At 37.8% G+C, this 17,586-nt stretch overlaps 1 protein-coding gene across 2 annotated transcripts in view; it reads left to right on the top strand.

Moving 5' to 3' along the window:
- The window catches only part of LOC150086864 (ubiquitin carboxyl-terminal hydrolase 4-like), a 475,539-nt gene that overhangs the window by 211,938 nt on the left and 246,015 nt on the right, over positions 1-17,586 (top strand). For both annotated transcript variants that reach the window (XM_090372782.1, XM_090372781.1), the window contains one exon: positions 12,176-12,259. In XM_090372782.1, the coding sequence (XP_090228908.1) occupies positions 12,176-12,259 (84 nt within the window). The remainder of the gene's footprint in view (positions 1-12,175; positions 12,260-17,586) is intronic.

The raw sequence follows: 17,586 nt of genomic DNA, 5'->3' as shown, positions 1-17,586 counted from the left end.
GATATATCTTCTTCCAAAATAAACACGTTTCATCTCCATTAAAAATATGTTGAAGTAGGTAACCCTTTTCCTTGATAATTTCCACAAGTATCACAGAAAATACTTTTGCAGCCACACTATCTGCACTAATCATGACATTTCATAAATGTCATGCCTCACCATGACATTTCATAAATTCTAGATTCATTCAAACCTACACGATACAGTAAAAGTCTGAAAATCCGGACTGTTCGGAGACAGTCCGGAGATTCTCAGGCAGTACATTTAAAATTCAAATTTAAGATGGAATAAAGAAGAGATAACCAGGTAAATTTTTACAGTTTAATCATTAGCAAATAATGCATGCTTCATTTATCAAAATGAGCAGTTTTGAAGAAAAATAAAGTCAACACCTGACAAAGATGTAAACAAAAATTTTCACCAAAAAAAAAAGCGTGCAATGCTTGAAATTGTGTTTAAAAATGATGTAAAAGAAAAATACAGTATATAAATAAAAGTATTAAAAATAACTAAATGCACAAGGCATAATACATTAAGAGTTTAATATCTATATAATATCGGTGTGTAGATACACCATAGACAACTCTTAAGAAACTACAAAGTAGTTGTTGTAGGCATCATTTGCTCTTTCTCATATTGTGCTCTGCCTTCACGACAAGTTGCCATGATATTGCACTACCTCGAATAAGTAATGCTTCACTAATAGAGAAGACTATTGTTATTTATTCTCAGTGAGTACCACCACCCAGACATGTTTCAAGGCTATTGGCCTATCATCAGTGGGTGGGCAGGTACCCTGGTATTGCAGACATGACGACGCAGTTGTGAAGATAATCACACAGTATGAGAGATGCCAAAAGGTGTATATGACAATGACATGACGACCCAGTTGTGAAGACATGACGACACCACTGATGATAGGCCAATAGCCTTGAAACATGTCTGGGTGGTGGTACTCACTGAGAATAAGTAACAATAGTCTTCTCTATTAGTGAAGCGTTACTTATTCGAGGTAGTGCAATATCATGGCAACTCGTTGTGAAGGCAGAGCACAATATGAGAAAGAGCAAATGATGCCTACAACAACAACTTTGTAGTTTCTTAAGAGTTGTCTATGGTGTATCTACACACCGATATTATATAAATGAAAGTAGAAGATACATATTTTATATAAATTAATTATTTGTTTTAGTTTATTAACGAAACATTTTCATATAAAATACAAAGTTCGAAAAACAACAAATATTTATTCGTTCTTTTCCGTGATTTCTGTTGCACCTGTTGCACTGCTTGTGGATGGAAAACTTGCAGCGTCTGCTCTATCTGCTGCAGTAGCCCAAGATATGTTTTCTTCTTCAACTTTGTCATTTTCTTCACCAGATTCTTCTGAATATTTTCTTGATCAGTGAAAGTTGCTGCAACTTCAACATCATCTTCACTGCGTATCCACTCTTCTATGTCATCAGTTTGCTTAGGGGGTTGTCTTCCTTACATAATTTAACAGTTTCCATTAGTTCCTTCAGCTTTATGTGGAATCCTTCAAAATCTTCGTTTCGATCAGATTGTAGATCTGCAAACATCACGTTCAGCCATAACTTTCACCATGCTCTTTAAAGAGTTACAGGCTTGACTGCATGCCATGCAGTCACGAGTGAAAATATTGCATCTTTGATTGTAAAACTGCGTTGAAAAATTCTGAAGGGTCGACATTCTTATGCACCATTTTCGTCATAAAATCATTTTCATAGTGACATTTAAAGTTCCTAATGACTCCTTGATCCATGAGTTGAATTAATGGTGTTACATTTGGTGGCAAGTAACATGCAAAAATATTTCTGCAATCAGACACTAATTTTGATTCATGCAGGTGGGCCTTACAGTTGTCGAGAAGTAGCAGCCACTTTGTATTTGCAGGCTTCCCCAATTTTCTCGAGTTCTGACGAACTGATGGAACAAAATCACGAACAAACCAATCACGAAATATCTTTGTCCATCCAAGCATTCTTTTCGGCTTTATAGGTCACAGGTAAGTGGACAATTCCTTTAAATGCCCGTCGGGGGGCTGAAATTTACCAATCACCAGAAGCTTAATTTTATGCTGACCTGAAGCATTAGCACACATAAGAACGATTACTCTTTCCTTAGTCCGTGCCCACCAAATACGGATGATGCGGAAAGGTCAGAGAATGACCACCGCATATCCCCGGAGCAATATGGCCTTAGTTGCTAATGCTCCTAAAAACCAAATAACAAACAATCAAACAAACAAACTCTTTCCTTATTAAGCTTAAACCCTGTTGCGTTTTGTTCTTGGTTTCCAGCCAAAGTTTTTGTGTGCAAACACTTCCAGTAAACTGCTGTTTCATCTGCATTATAAATTTGATCGGCTGTAAGGTCATAGTTAGATACAATTTTTTCAAATGTTGCACTATATTCTGTTGCTGCTTGGGTATCAGCCAACTGTCTTTCTCCAGCAATATCTAATTGTCTAATACCATGACGAGTCTTGAAATTCCTAAGCCATCCAACACTAAATGTGCACTCTGATTCAATGTTATTTGCTGCTTAAAAGACTTTGCTTTGGCAATAAGCATCGGCCCAGAAATTGCCATACCTTCCAATTGTTTTAGCAAAAACTATTCATACAACACTTTATCGAGATTCTCTAATTTTGGCTGATGTAAACTTTTTCTCTCAGCAATTTTATTGTAAGGCTCAGACGAGGTTTTGAATTCTAGAATTTTATTCTTTGCCTTTTTTATATCATAAATTACAGAATTTCTGGTATTGTATGTTTCTATTAAAACAGTATTGCTCACACCACTTTCTAGTTTATTAATTATTTCAAGTTTTGTCGCTCAGTTTCAACATGTTCTTCTTTGTCTTCACACCATAAGGTTTATCTGTTTTTGGAGCCATTATTATGGGTTTGTAAATACATATGCTATATATGGTAAATGGAAAGAGTACGACAAAAATTATAGAGTTGCCACGGTTTGATTGCTCGTTTTAAAATGACGACCACGAGCTCGCTTTTTGTTGCTGGGCATCTGTGGCACTCACACATGCACGTGCGCACACAAAAGTCTGCTAAATTTAAAAAGTTAGAGTTTTCGAAAAGTCCAGTTTCTCGGGTGGTCCGGATTTCTTGCATCCGGATTTTTGGACTTTTACTGTATCTTTGATGTTATGTAGATTTGAATAAACCTTGATTTTATGAAACTCTCTGTGGCTTGCAGTAAATGTTTCATCACAAACATTTTCACTTGGCCTTCTCTTGAATTAGTATTAGACTAATAGGCATTTGACTTTGATTCTGATCATCCTCTAACCACATAAGTTGTCAAGGGGAAGTCTTGTCAGACCAATTTGATTGGATACTATGATGTGGTTACAAAGGAGCTGGATGCAAAGGCACCTTCGTAGCCAGGTGGGCAGGAGCAGCAGTGCGTAGCACACGCTTCTTGATTAGACTGGTGTTCAAGCCTGTGACCACCAAATACGGAGGATGCAGAAAGGTCAGGGAATGACCACCGCATATCCACGGAGCAATATGGCCTTAGTTGCTAATGCTCCTAAAAACCAAATAACAACAACTGGATGCAAAAAATAATTTTGATATCATATACTTCGATTTTAGGAAAGCTTTTGATACTGTTAAGCATGAAAGACTACTGTATAAGTTGAAGCAGTATGACATTAAGGCAAGTTGCTACAATTGATAAAAGGATGGTTGAATGGGAAAAGACAGAGAGTGGTAATCAATGGACACTGCTTTTCATGGACTAATGTTATTAGTTGAGTCCCCCATGGGTCCTTGTTGGGCCTATTGTGTTTTCTGTATTTATCAGTGATAGTGATGAAGGTTTATCAGGCTTAATGTCCATCTTTGCAGACGATACGAAGATTGGTAGGGTTGTCAGTGACAGTAAGGACAGTACGCTACTGCAACGGGATCTAGAAAAGTTAAGCAGTTGGGCCGAGAGGTGGCAACTGAAGTTTAACCTTGACAAATGCAAAGAACTGCATGTGAATAGCAGTAACCCCAGAGAGACATGCCAACTGTGAGGTAATACACTCAGGGTAGTACGCCCACCAGTATTGCACTATCCCCGATGGGTGCTGGATTTTCTGTGATTCAGCACTGCAGGTGATAGTGGATCCAGACCAGCAAATTATGCTGACACACGAGCGCCAAAACTTTTTTGGGCCCACTTTGCAGATGTTCTGCACCACCACAGAAAAACAAGGTGGAGATGGACAAATGCCTAGGAGCCACCAGCGATACCCCCCCCCCCACACACACTCAGGGTAGTGGAAAATGAAAAGACCTGGGGTTAATTGTGCAGTCAGATATGAAGTTTTCTGAGCAGTGTAGACATGCTGCAAGAGTAGCTCGTGGGGTCTTGTCAGTTATATATAGGAATTTTGCTATCAGACATAAGGAGGTGCCGACCGGGCTAGCCGGGTGGGTAAGGTGCGTGCCTGGCAACCCAAAGGTCGTGGGTTCGAATTCCGCCTCGGGCTTGGATCAGAATAGAAAATGCAAAAACTTTGGCAGGAGCAATATGGCCACAGAAGCCGATGCACCAAAAACTAACAAAAAAAAAAACTTAAGGAGGTGATTATCCCATTGTATAAGGCAAGTCAGGCCACACCTTGAGTACTGCGTACAGGTCTGGAGACCTCATTTTAGGAAGGATGTAGAGTTGCTAGAACGAGTACAGAGAAAGTCAACAAGGTTGGTGAGAGGAACAATGGGGTGCTCTTACCAAGAGAGGCTTAGTTTTACAAGTTGCAGCATCTGGAGACTAGGCACCTGCCAGGTGATTGATTGAGGTGTATAAGGCCTTGAATGGTTTGAGGGGGCATAGATTCAAATTGAGGAAAGACAGTTGTAGAATAGATGTTCAGAAGTTTGCCTTTAGCCAACATGTGGTTGATTGCTGGGACAAACTTCCATCTGACATTGTGGAAGTTGACAGCTTAAATAAATTCAAAGCTCACTCACCTAGACAGACTTTTGGAGTGATTGGATGGGTGAAACGGGAAGGTTTTTTTTTTTCCTTCGGCTAATGCTGTATAAGTTTGCTTTCTTGTGTCATATGCCTCTACTAATGCTAATTTAGGCGCCTCCATAGCCAGGTGGCAAGGAGCAGCAGTGCGTAGCACTCACTTCTTGATTAGACCGGGGTTCGAGCCTGTCACCACCAAATATGGAGGATGCAGAAAGGTCAGGGAATGACCACTGCATATCCCGGAGCAATATGGCCTTATTCGCTAATGCTCCTAAAAACCAAATAATCAAACAACAAACTAATGCTAATTTATTCAAAATGCATAAAAAATTAAATATTAAAGATAGCAAGAGTTCCTTTTTAAGTAACTCACTTCAATCATTGTCAGTATTATCGTCATACACATCTTAACTGTATTTAACACATACCTCTGCCTGTGTTGTTTTTACTTTTTTCTTTTTTCTTTATGATGGTGCAAACACATAAAAGGATTTAGGATATAATGGTGGACAGAACAGAGGTAAGTAACTTAAAAAGAGGCTCTTGCTAATTTTATGAAACTCAAGGGAAACTTGCTAATTTTATGAAACTTTCAATTTTATGAAACTAATTTTATAAAACTTGCTAATTTTATGAAACTCATTAATTATAGCCTGTTAATTAATTTTAAGGGACAATTAATTAACAGGCTATAATTAATGGCAATATAAAAAATTGAAATTAATTTTAATTCTGGGAATGGGGATTTATATCGTGTGGTTGCAAATTTCGGAAGCTAAGAGGTTGGTTTTTGAAAGAATTTTGAGGATTATTGTTTATTATTTAATTATATATTTTTTTTTACTTAGGTACAAAAATTATAATTAATGAATCGGTTGAATTGCTCTAGTCACATAAGTTAGCTTATTTTTGTATTTAGCTAAGGATATAGAAGTTATAACTTAATATTCGGTATAGCATTTGTTATCGATATTTAGGCAGGAACTTTAACTTGAGAATAGTAAATTGTCATTTTTGTTAATAGTAATAGTCAGTTTTAGATGATCTAAAGTATAAAAAATGTATAGTTTCTGGATTCATAATAAGATTTTTTGTAATGTTAAATTTAATCAGAAGAAATTATGAATTCACCTAGACTAGTTAGTCATATCACAACAAATGATGGCAAACTGATGGCTGAATTGCCAGCAGTGATTCTACTGTGGATTACAGCCTTTTTGCTTCACTTTTTGGTGTATGTATGCTGAGCTTTCACTATGTGGAGAAATGAGTTTTCACCACCTGGAGATGGAGAAACATTTCTTTGCGCAAGATGCCAAGAGTGTGGCGAACAAAGTTCGAAACTCAACATATTGTCAAGTGTAATTGAATCACTGAGGGAGCAAGTTGATGCCCTAGAGCAAATTCAGCCTGCTTGTCAGAGGCTCAAGTGGCTGATATTTCAGCGATGTGCTTTCGAATCTAGCCCCAGAAATGGATCAACTGGTTTAGAATGCTTTGATTCCGCAGGATGTAGTCTTTTAGTTGATGACTGAATTGTTAGGGAGACAGGGAATATATTTTGTAAGAAAGACAAATGGCATAGAAATGGGAACAAAAATTTATGATGTAACAGTTTATCAGCTTGTAATGGGACTAGTGGATGAATGGTGGGGACTAATGATTTAAAGCAGTGTTTTCTAAACTGGGGTCCATAGACCAGTTCCGGGAGGGTGAGGGGGGTCTCTGGAACTAGCCAAATTATTCTTTCTATGCATGGAAAATTGCGGACCCATATATATATGGGTCTGCAAACGTTTTTGATTTTTGAAAGGATCCGTAGATCTCAGTAGTTTGGGATCCACTGATTTAAAGCATAAACAGAAAAAAAAAAAAAATTGATGAATTGCTTATTTAATATAAGGCCATTTTGAAAGAGTATTTCAAGGTAAGACAAAATGTTCTTGTCTTCAGTCCTGTCCAGACACAACAGGAGGGATTTTATTAAGAAAGCTTTGTAGATTAATTATAGGTTTGAGAGACTTTACAAGGCTTATGGGAGCAGGGGTCAGGGGATTTTTTGAGTATGGCTGGCCTTAGTAGATGGAATTTATTTTGTAAAGGTGGTATTCACTTAAACAGAGGAGGTGCTAAAGTTTCTGGTAATGGCATTGAGGATGTATCATGAGGTTAGCAATGTCAGCACAAGATCAGTTCAGGTCAGTGGTGAGACAAGTCTCCCTCTCTCTCTCTCTCTCTCTCTCTCTCTCTGAGAGCACTTGTGTCCTTAAACACAGAATGGGAAAGTGTAATAGAAGAAAATTCCATCAGTAAGCTTTTAAGGGTGGTGCATCAGGGTTATCAAAGGCAACAAAGTAAAAAAACTTAATTTGTCCATACAATAATGTCAGGAGTATTTTAAATATAAAACAAATCTAAGTAATGCTGATGTCGTTGGGCTTACTGAGCATTGGTGCCACTTAGAGATACTAGATGATGAATTCTGTTTCGGTGAGTACTGTGTGTGTGTTCAGAAGGGATAGGGAAGGACAGAGGGGTGGGGAGGTGCTGCTTCTAATCAAAAACTGTGTGGAGGCAACAAGAATCTTCCATGAGCCTGATGATCAAGGTAAGGCAAGTGTTGAGATAGTCAGTATGACTTGCAGTAATGGGAAGTGATAGTGGGGGTATGTTATAGCCGCCCAAATGATTCCAACGAGTATGACAAAAAAAAATCTCTCTAGGCAATTTAATTGGCCTAGTCAGTATAACTATCTCGTTACGGGCAACTTCATTTCAGGTGTGGCCCCCAGACCTGAATATAATATTCTAAATGTGGCCTAACCATTGCCTTATAAAGAGAGATAATAATCTCTCTCTCTTTATAAGGCAATGTCCTCCTAGTCTGGGGGACAACCGACTTCTTATAGACTGGAATATATGGAAATGGTAACAGGTTGTTGAAGAAACTCGATGGTTGTTACTTATCCCAGCATGTCAGAGAGTACAAGGGCTTCTAATATCGTAGATATAGTTCTCAGTAAAGAGCCTATCAGTATAAAAAAACTTGAAAGTGGAGGGACCATTGGCAGACACTGAGTGACCACAATGCTCTAAAACGAATTGTATCTAGAGAAGCCTATATAATCAGAGGTAAAGGCATTCATTTCAAGATAGGTAACTGTAATATAATGTCATATTTCTTGGGCTCAGTTAACTGGGAATAACTATTGTATGGGGTGTTGGATACAAATATTCTTTAGGGAAATGTTTGGGGATTATCCTTGAAGCCACAAATGTATTCATACTAGTGGTCAAATTCCATAAATGTAACTAAAATGGATAATAGGAGAGATTAAGAATTTGTTTGAGCAAAAAGAAAAGAAAAAACAAGAATGGGACAGTTACAGATAATCATGTGATCCAGTTTGTATGAACATTATAAGAGAATGTGTAAACAAGCTACCACTGGATTGAAGCAGGCAAAAACTAATTATGAGAAAACACCAGCAAAGATAACTAAGAACAGCGATAGGGAGTTCTCATATTTGAACACGAGAAAGAAGAGAGTAAATCCAATAGGGCCCTCAATTGGGTTCAGTGCAAGGTTCATAGAAAGCCCAGTAGACGAGTTTAACAGATACTTCTCATCAATATTTACAGTTGAAAGCAAGCTCGAAACCCTTAAGCCACCAGAACATTTCCCTATAGAATATATGCTGTAAAATAAATGATATAATGATCTCAGTCAAGTGTTTCCTAGAAAAGCTACTAAGATTATAGGAAGGTAAGGCTCCAGGCACATTCATTTGTAATTAAAAAGGCTGCATATGAGTGTATCAAACATTGGGAATGTTAATGAGAGCATCCTTGAATTCCAGGAAGATTCCCTTGTACTGAAGAAGTGGTAATGTCTCCCCAATCCACAAAGTTGGTGCCAAAGAAGAGATAAGTAACTGTAGGCCATTGAGTTTGATTTCTGTGGTAAAGAAGATTGTGGATTCTGTGGTAAAGGAGGATCATCTGGACAAGAATGGAATCTTGAATAGATCCCAGCATTGGGTTCATTAAGGGGAAGTCATGCATGGCCAACTGGTAAATTTCTATGATGTAGTCATCAAGCAGTTAATGCGGGTAACAATTTTGATATTTTATATACAAAGTTTAGTAAAGCTTTTGATATGGGCTCTTATGGAAGGCTGCCAAATAAAATGGAGGGAGTCATTGGTAAGATCACACGCTAGATTGTATGTTGTCTAAAAGAGGAGGACAAAGTGTGTCATAAATGGTCAGTCTTCAGGGTGGACCAGTGTAACAGGTAGGGTCCTAAAGAGATCAATGTTGGGTCCTCTTCTGTTTCTAATTTTTATAAATGATATTGATGAGGGTTTCCACAGTAATCTGTCAAAGTTGGCTGATGATTTAAAGATAAGAAAGGTGGTTAGCCATCTGAGCCAGGCCATATTGCTTCAGGAATGACTTGGATGTTACTTATATGGTACAGGAAATGGCAACTAAAATTGAATGCTTCTAAATGTAAGGTTATACATTTGGGGAACAGAAATCCTGGAGTCATGTATAAGCTGGGTGAAGAGGAGCTAAAAGTGGTTCGAGATGGGGGTTGGGGTGAAGAAAGACAGGTGTTATGAGCCAATCTGATGTGAAATTTTCCATGCAGGATAAACACATGGCTAGGAAGGCACAGGACCCTTGTCCATGATTTATAGGACCCTTGGGAGGACATTGCCTTATAAAGAGAGATTATTATCTCTCTTTATAAGGCAATGGTTAGGCCACATTTAGAATATTATATTCAGGTCTGGGGGACACACCTGAAAAAAAGACATTTGGAGAAGGTTCAGAGAAGAGTGACCGGATTGATTGGTGATGTGTGCAATGGACATAAGAAGAATGGCTTAGAAGGTATGGACTGCAAAGCTTGATAACTAGACATAAAGGGCTAGGGGGAGATCTAATTGAGTTGTATAAGGCACTGAAGGGATTAAATAAAATGAATGAGGAAGGTCTGTTCACCCTCGTGTAACATACAAGTATAAAATCTCAGGGAATAGCATGCATAAGATTGATCTCGTGAAGTCAACCCATGGGCAACAAGTTTTCAAACATTGGAATAATTTCCCTCCTAACATGGCAGAGGCAGTGAATATGACTAAATGTAAAGCAGAATTTGAATTATTATTTTATTTCTTTATTTTTGGCTGATGCAGAAAAAATTTGCTTCCGTGCATCATTTGACTTTACTGCTAATCATCAGATAAAATCTGATTTGGTAGGTTTTGTAAATGCACTTATTCATCCTCATATGGGAAAACTGAGCACTTGTAGCATGAAGCTTCCAGATACGCTAACTGTAACTGCATTCAATGACTACTCTATGGTCATAGCAGTTGATAAGGGTGAGATATACCATATATGTTTCATCACCAGTTGCTATCAGATTTATTAAATTGGGCTGTGAGAAATTTGGTGAATAAATGTGTTCATATTAACAATACTGGGAAAATGGACTAAAAAGTATTAGTGAAGTTATTAGTATTAATCCTTTACCAGTTACATGGACCGAGGTTCCTCTGTACACGTGAGTTCACTTCAGTTATGCATGTATGCATTTGAAAAAAAAAAAACCAAAATTGTTCAGTTTTACAATGTCACCTTTATTTTAAATCTTTTTGACCGAAATCATGAAAAATTCATTTTATATATATTAAAAACATACATTTTAAATTAATTTTAGAAATTAAAACTCCCTTTAGTCCTGTTGATGCAAATTGAAAAGCATGTATCCAAATGGATGCCAGTTTGTCAATAACAGGAGCACCTGCTAAATAAAATGTGAACTGTGTGTCAAAAGTTTGATTAAAGACACTACTTCAGTGTTATGAAGCAAAATAATATTATGATATTATTAACAAATCAAATTTGATTCCAAGGAATAATTCTTAATCCCAGAGTTAACTGCAAGCAGCATATAATGGATATATAGAAACTTTTTTGTGTATTATATGCTGATTACTTTTTCTCTGAAGAATATAAACTTTGCTGAATGTAATTGCATCTCCGACATGGGGATGCCAGGTGGGCAGGAGCGGCAGTGTGTAGCACATGCTTCTTGATTAGACCGGGGTTCGAACCCGTGACCACCAAATACGGAGGATGTGGAAAGGTCAGTGAATGACCACTGCATATCCCCAGAGCAATATGGCCTTAGTTGCTAATGACCCTAAAAAAAACAAATAACAAATAATAACAATGACATGGGGAACAGATTGCTGTACTTTGCTACATTTTTATCAGATCCTTATTCAGTCACACTTGGATTATGGTACTCAGCTAGGAAATGTGATTTAATGCACTTTGAACTCATCCATAACAGTTCTCTTGGGATAGGGCTAGAAGTCTTAAGAGCCTCCTCAGTTCACAGATTTTATATAGGTACAAATCAATCACCTTAGCATATTAGCAGAAAGATGCTTACACTGAATTACACATCCAAAGTCTGGAGCCTTCCTGCTCATCGTACGTGATCATATTTATTTGAACTTCATAACAGAAAGCCAATTAAAACAAACCGATAGCATAATGATTAGTTACAGGCGTAATGATTACATTAGTGCAGTGCTGGAAGATGTCTTTCAACAAGAGTCTTCAAAACAAATATTTTTAACTGCACGTGGTTGAGGGGGGTGGACCATGTCCACCCTTAACCATGAAAACTGTTTTTGGTTATGTATATTCTAAATCAACTGATGAAATATCATTAAATATCTTGACCAGTCTGTATGGTAAATTAATTGTGGGAATCCAAATAAAACTGCAAATAAATTTACCATTCCAGTTTCAATACTATGGGATTTTAAACTATTGGAGGGGGGAGCCTCAGTACTTAGTAAAAAGAGAGATCAGAAATATAGCATTTAGTTTTATATATTTTTAAAGTAAATGCTGCTAATATTTTAGGTTAAAAAAATGTATTGGTTATCTTTATTTGTCTTATTTATTTATCTTATTTTATTGATCTATAGAGATAAATGTTGGTTATCTCTATTTACCATTTATTAAATTTACATTTTTTATTTTGTATGGATGTTTGTGTATATGAAAAATTCTCTTAGTTAAGAATTTTTATTTAAATTTTTATTTTTTTAATATACTTAAAGATGAAAGTAACGGTTCCTAAAATGGGAACAGTCCAAGATCTCTGTGAAGCTGTCAGTAAATTAACAAACATTCTTCCTGATCATGTAAGTTAATTCTTTTTTTGTTTAATTTTTTATTTACATATTGAATCAATTTTGTCGTTTAATTCATTAAAAGATTAATGTTATACTATTGATCACGCTTCAGGTAACAGGTAATTTCTGGAGTGATGCAATTAATGTAATTAATGTCTTATAGTAGTAGTAGTGGCATGTGATGCAAGAAAGCAAGTGTATGAGCTTATGCAGCATCAGCCAAAAAAAAAAAAATCACACCATTCCCTCCAAATACCCGTCCAGTTCCTCCTTAAATTCATTCAACCTATCAACTTGCACAACGACAGATGGAAGTTTGTTCCGGCAATTAACTACCCGCTGGCTAAAGGCAAATTTCCGCACATGTATTCTACATCTGACCTTTCTTAATTTGAATTTTGCCCCCTTAGGTTCGTAATCTGAACAAATGGAAGGATCCCATCAGAATTCAGCGTGCTCAACCCATTCAAGGCCTAATACACCTCAATCAGATCACCGTGCAGGTGCCTCGTCTCCAGCCACTGCAATTTGCAGAACTTAAGCCTCTCTTGGTAAGAGGGTCCCTTCATTCCCCTCACCAATCTTGTTGCCCTTCTCTGTCCACGCTCAAGTAAATCTACATCCTTCCTAAAATGAGGCCTCCAGACCTGTACGCAGTACTCAAGTCGTGGCCTGACCATTTATACAGAGGGACAATCACCTCCTTCTCCCTGCTAGCAAAATTATTATATATCATTGACAAAACCCCATGACCTGCCCTGCCAGCCTGTCTGCATTGCTCAGAAAACTTCATATCTGACTGCACAATTACTCCCAGGTCTTTTTCATTTTCTACCACCTTAAGTGTAGTACCACACAGTTGGTACGTTTCTCTAGGGTTACTTCTACCCATATGCAGTACTTTGCATTTGTCAAGGTTGAATTTCAGTTTCCACTTCTTAGCCCATCTACCCAAATTATCTAGATCCTGTTGCAGTAGCACACTGCCATTGCTGTCATTAACAACCCTGCCAACCTTTGTATCATCTGCAAACTTCGACATTAAGCCTGTTATACCTTCATCAATATCGTTGATAAATATACAAAACAACAGTGGACCCAACATTTACATTTTTTTCGGATTCGCTAATGTTATTAGCGAATTTGATAACTAGAAATATTGAAATATGCATTTATGTAAGATAAATGCATATTTCAATTGTTGTAACGTAGAGAATAATATATCAAGGCTAGGATATATGTTAGATTATTGAACTTTTCTTCCCATACATTTACTTCTTTATATTAATGTTTTATAAGCATTTTTGTTTACAATACAGTTATAGTTACATACAGATTTATTTAAGAGTAGTAGTAGTAGTAGTAGAAGAGGCATGAAAGCAAGCATATATAGCATCACCCCCCCCCCCATTTCAGACATCCATACCCTCTTAATGTTTGTCCAGCTCCTCTTTGAATTTATTTAAGCTATCAACTTCCACAAAGAGAGAGATGGAAGTTTGTTCCAACAATCAACTACCCACCCACTGGCTAAAGGCAAATTTTTCCACATCTATTCTATAACTGTATTTCCTCAATTTGAATTTATGCCCCATGAGGTTTGAAAGTATGAGAAAGAGGAAGAATCCCACCAGAATTGAGCCTGTTCAACCCTTTCAAACCCTAATACACCTAAATCAAGATCACCTTGAAGGTGCCTAGTCTCCACATGCTGCAATTTGCAAAACTTAAGCCTTTCTTGGTAAGACCAAATTCGTTCCCCTCACCAATCTTGTAGCCCTTCTCTGCACTTGCTCAAGCAACTCTACATCCTTCCTAAAATGAAGCCTCCATATCTGTATGCAGTACTCAAGGCATGGCCTGACCATTGCCTTATACAAAAGGGATAATCGCCTCCTTTTCCTTACTAGCAACATTACTGTATATCATTGACAATACTCCATGACCTGCTGAGGCTGCCTGTCTGCACTGCTCAGAAAATTTCATATCTGACTGCACAATTACTCTCAGGTCTTTTTCAATTTCTACCACCCTAAGTGTAGAACCACACAGTTGGTATGTTTCTCTGGAGTTACTTCTACCCATATGCAATACTTTGCGTTTGTCAACGTTAAACTTCAAATGCCACTTCTCAGCCCATCTGTCCAACTTTTCTAGATCCTCTTTTAGTAGCACATTGCCATTACTGTCATTAACAACCCTGCCAACCTTTTTATCATCTGCAAACTTGGATTTAAGCCTGGTATACCTTCATCGGTATCATTGATAAATATACAAAACAACAATGGACCCAACACCGAACCCAGTCCATTGATTACCACTCTGTCTTCTCCCACTTAACCACCCTTTTATCCATTGTAGCAACTTGATCTTAATACCATACTGCTCCAATTTGTACAGTAATCTTCCATGTGGAACACTGTTCCACATGGAAGATTACTGTACAAATGTCAAATGTGGGACAGTTTCAAAAGCTTTCCTGAAATCCAATTATATATCAAAATTAATATTTTTTGCCTCCAGTTCTTTTGTAATCACATCATAGTATCAAATCATTTGTAAAATATGACTTTCCCTTAACAAACCCATGATTTGTCTGAATTATTACTCACCTTGTCTAGATGATCCTGCAATGCTTCTTTAACCAGTGACTGCATTATTTCCCTGGAACAGAAGTTTAACTGGTCTGTAATTACTTGTGTCACCGTCAGATTCCTCTTTGTGAATTGGGGATACATTTGCACATCTCCAGACTGTGGGGGACATCTCCTGAATCCAAGGATGCTCTCATAATTATGGCTAAGGATTTGCTTACTTCCTTTGCTGCTTCCTTTAATATATTGGATAGATCCCATCCACCCCATGCCTTTCTTCTGTTTAACTTCAACATTTCTCCTCCACTTTGCGGTGCCTCCGTGGGCATGGTAGCAGTGCATAGCACACGCTTCTTGATTAGACCTGGGTTTGAGCCTGTGACTACCAAATACGGAGGATGCGGAAAGGTCGGGGAATGACCACCGCATATCCCTGGAGCAATATGGCCTTAGTTGCTAATGCTCCTAAAACCCAAATAACAACAACCACCTCCACTTTGCTCTCAGTTTTTATTACAGAATCATTACGCTCCCTGTTGCAGTTTGATAAACTTCTGCCATTCTCCTCCCTTAATAAATCCTGATCTGTGAATTTGGATGTAAAGTACTCATTCAGATTGTCATCTATTTAAGCAGGATCTTCAACAGTCAAACCATCAATATCAAGTAGACCAATCTGATTCATCCCCTTCCTTTTAGAGTTTATATAAGTAAAGAAGTCCTTGCCATTTCTTAGCATCCTTTGCCAAAGATTTCTTGTGATCAACCTTCCCTTGCCTAACCTCCTTTGTGACGATTACAGACTAGTTATATCGACCATAGGCTTCTCTTTTGCTTGATAATTTATATGCATCCCATGCATTTTTCTTCTCTGCCACAAGTCTCATTAGTTCATCTGTTCCCATTTAGGCCTAAACCTGAACAGTATTTCTTAATCGGTATGAAAAGCCTAGTAGCTTCTACGATTACTTCCCATTTAGAATTTGCTGTTGGTAACATCATCAGTTAGTCCCACAGTATAGCATTTAAAAACTGTCTGAGACCACTGTAGTCACCTTTACAAAAGCAAAAACACCCTTCCCTTTACCCCTGATGGTAATTACATCTTTATGTAAATCCCACATTATTATTATTATTATTAGCTACATGGTGGAAGGAAGCCTGAGGCTTAATTTGTACCAGCCAAAATAAAAAAAAAAAAATTCCATGAGTTACCCTGAGAGAGAGAGAGAAAGAAAAGGGAATCACCAAGAAAGAGTAGAATGATGATATCCAGCTCAGGACCCTAGGTGTGCCAAGCCCATACTCACCAGATGTGAGCCCCTGGGTATATGAGTGCACTGTGATCACTGCCACCTAGTAGTTCCTTTATCCACAAATTCTTAATGCACGCATAATCACTGCTGATAACCAGATCAAGAGTATTACTGTCTCTGGTTGCCTGTCTAATGTGTAGGCGCCTCCGTAGCCAGGTGGGAAGGAGCAGCAGCAGCAACACTGCATAGCACACGCTTCTTGATTAGACTGGAGTTCGAGCCCGTCACCACCAAATACAAGGATGCGGAAAGGTCAGGGAATGACCACCGCATATCCCGGAGCAATATGGCCTTAGTTGCTAATGCTCCTAAAATAACCAAATAACAAATAACGTCTAATGTGTTGCTATAGAAAACAATCATTCAATAAATCCACAATTCAATAAGGCAATGGTCAGGCCACGCCTTGAGTACTGCGGTCTGGAGGCCTCATTTTAGGAAGGATGTAGATTTACTTGAGCGTGTACAGAGAAGTACACGCTCAAGTAAATGGTGAGGGGAATGAAGGGATCCTCTTACCAAGAGAGGCTTAAGTTCTGCAAATTGCAGTGGCTGGAGACTAGGCACCTGTGCAGTGATCTGGTTGAGGTATATAAGGCCTTGAATGGGTTGAGCACGCTGAATTCTGATGGGCTCTTCCACTTGTTCAGATTACGAACCTAAGGGGGCAAAATTCAAATTAAGAAAGGTCAGATGTAGAATACATGTGCGGAAATTTGTCTTTAGCCAGCGGGTAGTTAATTGCTGGAACAAACTTCCATCTGTCGTTGTGGAAGTTGATAGGTTGAATAAATTTAAGGAGGAACTGGACAGGCATTTGGAGGGAATGGTGTGATTTTTTTTTTTTTTTTTTTTTTTGGCTGATTCTGCATAAGCTCATACACTATGCTTTCTTGCATCAAATGCCACTACTACTACTACTACTACAAAAGTCTTGCTAGTTGTGTGAGTGACCAATCCACATGTTCCAGTCAATATCTGAGAAGTTTAAATCCCCCATTATATAAGGTAATCTGATTTACTGGCCCACTTTATTTCTCTGTACAGTTGTTCATTGTACTCATCAGAGTCATTAGGCTTATAACTCATTCCTACTCTCAATTTTGCCTTTGCAGTGCTTATGTCACATCAAACTGACTCAACATTGCACTGACCATCTATGTCAACTAGATGCACTTCCTTAGATTTTGTGTTTCTTAACTAAAAGTATAACCCCTCCTCCCTTCCAATCCTGTCTATCCTGTGTTATGTAATATATAAATAACTTATTAGTTAAAACTAATAACTGTATTTTTAACAGGAATGATTAGACCACAAAATTGTATAGCACTTAACTCATGACTTAACTTAATACAGAGACAGTGGAGATTAAGAAACAAAGCAATAAAATTATAATTTGTACATACTTCATGATGATGGAGCTCAA

Source organism: Mastigoproctus giganteus, chromosome 4, assembly GCF_048544385.1.
Source record: "Mastigoproctus giganteus isolate SK-2022 chromosome 4, ASM4854438v1, whole genome shotgun sequence".
Classification (NCBI taxonomy): Eukaryota; Metazoa; Arthropoda; class Arachnida; order Uropygi; family Thelyphonidae; genus Mastigoproctus; species Mastigoproctus giganteus.
This window is presented reverse-complemented; position numbering and strand designations above follow the sequence as displayed.